This window comes from Andrographis paniculata, unplaced genomic scaffold, assembly GCF_009805555.1.
Source record: "Andrographis paniculata isolate CXL003 unplaced genomic scaffold, ASM980555v1 Contig269END, whole genome shotgun sequence".
Taxonomy (NCBI): domain Eukaryota; kingdom Viridiplantae; phylum Streptophyta; class Magnoliopsida; order Lamiales; family Acanthaceae; genus Andrographis; species Andrographis paniculata.
The window spans coordinates 22,501-27,500 of NW_026137556.1; the positions used below are offsets into that span (position 1 = coordinate 22,501).

Genomic DNA, 5,000 nt, shown 5'->3' on the forward strand with positions numbered 1-5,000 from the left:
GAGCATCCAACGCAAAGCGGCCTTGAATTCCCTTGTTTCGTCGTGGCACACCCCCCCCACAAGCACCCCCCGGCTCAGGGGGGACCAGAAAAGGCCTTTCGTTTTCCCCCCTTCGTCGGCCCTTGCCGCCTTCCTTAACAAACCCTCGAGCCTCCTTTGCGCCGCCTTCCTCATAGAAGCCGCCGGGTTGACCCCGAAGGCCGAATTCTATGGTAGAGAACGCTGTAATAATAATTGGGCCATGAGAGAGTTTTTTAAGTCTTGCAAAAGAAAGGGCCTGCTGATAGAGCTGGGCGGGGAGGCGATACTAGTTATCAGGTCAGAGAGAGGCCTGGCCCGTAAGCTGGCCCCCTTAAAAACCCATTCCAACATAAGGATTTGTTACGCGCGATATGCCGACTACTTACTACTGGGAATCGTGGGTGCCGTAGAGCTTATCATAGAAATACAAAAATGTATCAACCACTTTCTACAATCCGGCCTGAACCTTTGGGTAGACTCTGCAGGATCAACAACACTAGCTGCACGGAGTACGGTAGAATTCCTCGGTACGGTCATTCGGGAAGTCCCTCCGAGGACGACTCCCATACAATTCTTGCGAGAGCTGGAGAAGCGTCTACGGGTAAAGCACCGTATCCATATAACTGCTTGCCACCTACGCTCGGCCATCCATGGAAAGTTTAGGAACCTCGGTAATAGTATCCCGATCAAAGAGCTGACAAAGGGGATGAGCGGAACAGGGAGTCTACTGGACGCGGTTCAACTAGCGGAGACTCTTGGAACAGCTGGAGTAAGAAGTCCCCAAGTGAGCGTATTATGGGGGACCGTCAAGCACATCCGGCAAGGATCAAGGGGGATCTATATGTTGCATAGCTCAGGTCGGAGCAAGGTGCCATCGGACGTTCAACAGGCAGTCTCACGATCGAGCACTCATGCCCGGAAGTTCTCATTGTATACTCCCGCGGGTCGGAAGGCGGCGGGGGAAGGAGGGGGGCACTGGGCGAGATCTATCAGCAGCGAATTCCCCATACAAATGGAGGCGCCTATCAAAAAGATACTCCGAAGGCTTCGGGATCGAGGTCTCATTAGCCGAAGAAGACCCTGGCCAATCCACGTCGCCTGCTTGACGAACGTCAGCGACGGAGACATCGTAAATTGGTCCGCGGGCATCGCGATAAGTCCTCTGTCCTACTACAGGTGCCGCGACAACCTTTACCAAGTCCGAACAATTGTCGACCACCTGATCCGCTGGTCTGCAATATTCACCCCGGCCCACAAGCACAAATCCTCGGCGCGGAATATAATCCCAAAGTACTCCAAAGACTCAAATAGAGTCAATCAAGAAGGCGGTAAGACCCTTGCAGAATTCCCCAACAGCATAGAGCTTGGGAAGCTCGGATCCGGTCAAGATCCGAACAACAAGGAGCACTCAACGTATAGTGACGTCTAGTAGTTGTTTTTTTCTATTAGTTTGCGATGCGAACAGGCCTTGACTTATGAAATTAGTTGAGTAGGCTTGCGTTAGTTGTCTGTTATAAGATAGAAAGTTTTGGGGCTTTCGACATAAAAAAGCCTATCCGGCTTGGCTTCGCTATCGTTCATGACTTGTATTTCCGTCGGCCTGGAAGCCCCCCGGTACCTCGCATTTACGAAATCACTCTTCCTATTAAAATAAAAACAAACAAAACAAACAATCCAAATTGACTCATTTCACTGGCCTTGCTAGGTGCTCCGAAGAATGGAAGGAAGACGGATCCCTTTCTTTAAACAGCTGTCCAGACTGAATCTATTCCTATTATATACGACAGATCTTAGTGAGGGACGAAGTGAGTCATAGCCTGAGGATGGAATTAGGATCCTGGAGAGCAGGCTCGATAAAGCAGTTGGGAAAGGAGATTTTTACTTGACGAGCCACACCAATCTTCCCAGAGATCATTTCCATCTGAAGAAGGCAACGCACTCCCTTGCTGCGATTGCCAGCTCCAGGTCTATCAGGTGTTTTAAGTATCAGAGAAACTTCTAGAATTCTTTTTGCCTTGGGGAAGCCTTACAATATTCTTACATGAGAGACACTCGCTTCGTTGTTCTTACTTCTCTTCTTCTTCTACTCTTTTTCGGTCTATGGTCTATGTTGTCCCCTGCTCCATTGTGCTTAAAACCAGCAGCCCTAATTTCTCCCGATATAGGATTTCTTTTAAAGGTAGCTATAAATATATATATATAGAAGGGATCTGTAGTAACCATCCTCAGGTAATATATCCCTGTGATTGTGGCTCTTAATAGTCTCTTAGAACATCTCTTAGATACTCCTACCGAAGATTCCCCTCGTCTCATATGGGGAAGACAATCAATCAAGTCCACTTCCAAGCCAGTTGCCATCGGAAGCAGGAAAGAGTCACTCTCTGGACATTGAATAAAGGATTTTCAAGACCCGAACTAGCGTATCGTTCATATCACCTGGAATTCTTAATAATGTGCCAACCATTCTGTCGTCAGTAGCTAAGGAAGGGGAAAAGGCTTAGAACCCTTTCGACCTGGGCGAGACATTAGAGTGATGAGCCTGTTCGCACTTATTCGCACTTATAACTGTATTTCCCCGGAGGTTCCCGAATACACAGGCCCGGCAGGTAGAGTCCGGCTGGCCCTTATTGTTCTTCGCTCATTGAATAACCCCACGTATGGCACGAGTGAGGAACGAGCTTACATTTGAGGGGGACATAGGTCAAATTCCACTTTACGGACTGCAAAGAGACTTCACAGCTGATTCAAAAGCTTCAAAAGAGCTAAAATCAAAATCAAGTCAAGTAAAAGCACAGGGCTCTTCTACGACCAGATCTCGACTTCTTCATAAGGTTGCCCCACTTCTTCATAATCATGATTATGCTGTGAAATTGTTATCAGGTTATATTCATGCAAGTCTTTATAAAGAAGATGAATCTGGTAAGGAGATTAAATTGATGAGTCTATCTACTGGTATTCCTCCTGTGAAATATATTTCCGATGTTCTGTTCAATATAATGATTGACGATATTGATAAAAAGATTGAAGAAAGGATGCCTCATTTTCAATATGTACGCTTTTGTAGTGAAATAATTATACCTATTTCTAATCTACGCAATGAACCTTATAATGAACTAGTTCAGATTTTGCATGAATGCAACTTTCATGCGTTTACCGCAGAACGTGCTTGTAGACATAGCGCACCCATCATTATGGCGGGTGGGGATCAATGTATTAGTGTAGACCAATATGGTCGGTGTTGTATTAACCAAACGGATCAAATTCCTTATGCTTATATTATACCTGAATAGGAACATACCATCATTTTTTTCAATTACAGAATTTTTGGAAGACGAAGACGATAAAACAATGCCACTAGATCGATCGTCTGATCCTGGCGCCTCAATTTCTGCAAGCTCACCCCTCCGTTGTTCCGGGTCAAATCCCATGTCCCCCAACTGCACGCGCTTGGCTCATCGCATCTCTCAACCGGGTGGAAAGCCTAGGATCCGGAAAATCAGACTGAATCCGAGACAAGAGATACATTGATGGCCTCGGATAGATTAGCTTGGAATCCCTATCAGTCGAGTGCTAATGCCCTCAGCCGGTACGGAGCCAACCGTCCCCGTGAGTTTTGCTGGTAATAAAGAGACGGAAACAGGGGAATAAGTGAACATTTCATGACTTTCTGATTTCCTCGGAAGCGAGAAAGACTACAGAAGTAAGTATGAACGCCCAGGAAGTTGCAAAGGGAAAGGCAACAAACCTAAAGGTAAACCACCGCCTTAATGGAAAACTAAAGGCGCTAAGTAGGCCATTCTAAAAGCAGACCCACGGGTGACGCATGGTCGTCAGCTCATTCCCTAACTATAGATTAGATAGAGCAGTCGCCAAATCAAATCCACATGAGAGATGAGGAACCGTTAGGACGAGGGAGAGAATCGGGCGAAGGAAAGGATGAATTCCGAAATGCAGTAGTGTTTAGAAAGTTTCCCTCAAATGGAGATATAGTCCAATGACTAAGCAAGAGCTGACGATTGAACTAGCAATAGCAAGCAAGTAAAGTATTCAATAACCCTAGGAATGGAAAGTGAGGATTGAACTAGCAGGGTTCTATCAATGAAATAAGAATCAATCTGGCTTAGCTATAAAGTGCAAAAAATCCAAGAGCAATCCCTGCGCCTTAGTAATGATTGACTGAGAGTCACTAATAAACCTACTCACTCGAAAGTAGCCTTGTCAACTGACTATTCAACCCTCCATTCACAAGAGCTCCCTACCATCCCTTGAACCATTATAGATCTTGGTTTCAGGTGTCCCTAGCCAAAGGTATCCTTGTCTGACAGCCATGTCTCCCTAATCTGCTTCCACATAAGGTAGAGGAAATGCGCAGGGATTGACTGTACTCGAAATCCTTTTATCACTCAAATTTCCCCATGAGAACCTATTCATTTCTCTTCGCTATCATCAATGAAAGGGTCATCATCAGAGGCGTAGCCTGTCTCAACTACCGTCTCTTATGACCAGAATTGAGTTTGTTCGGCTGCGGTTTGTCCCCGTAGTTTGCTTGCATATGTGGCTTTGGCAGCCTCACTCTTAGAGCCAGAGTTCGATTCTCTAACCCCTCAGCACCAGTAGGCAGTGCAATCACTTTCCTCGTGCTAGTGATCTATGAGAAAGAGCAAGTTGATCATAGATCTTGCTTTTGAGAACGGATTCGAAAACGAATGTTCTCCCTGGAACAGCAGGAGCAGCTCTACTTATTTCAAGAACCTCGAGCCCTACTCAACTCTTAAGCCCCAGACGTGGGAACTGAACTCACTGCCCTTCTTGCTTCAAGCTCACTTGACTCTTTCCTTCCTCTAGCCGTAGGTTCACTTCTTTTTTCCGATCTTGAGTCTGCTAACCCGACCTACGACCAGATTGCTTTGCTTCGCTCCTATGCTTGCTCACTAACTGAAGAAAAAAAATAGACGAACTTTTTGAGTTAGCACCGACTG

General features: G+C 46.1%; 1 protein-coding gene and 1 pseudogene across 1 annotated transcript in view; both read left to right on the forward strand.

Moving 5' to 3' along the window:
- Nucleotides 1-1,627, forward strand: part of LOC127245995 (uncharacterized) — a 2,757-nt gene extending 1,130 nt beyond the window's left edge. Inside the window, exon 1 of the mRNA XM_051267151.1 lies at nucleotides 1-1,627. This exon is cut by the window's left edge and continues 1,130 nt beyond it. Within this exon, the coding sequence (XP_051123108.1) occupies nucleotides 1-1,450 (1,450 nt within the window). The 3' untranslated portion in view covers nucleotides 1,451-1,627.
- Nucleotides 1,628-2,678: 1,051 nt separating this feature from the next.
- The window catches only part of LOC127246000 (uncharacterized), a 10,401-nt pseudogene continuing 8,079 nt past the window's right edge, over nucleotides 2,679-5,000 (forward strand).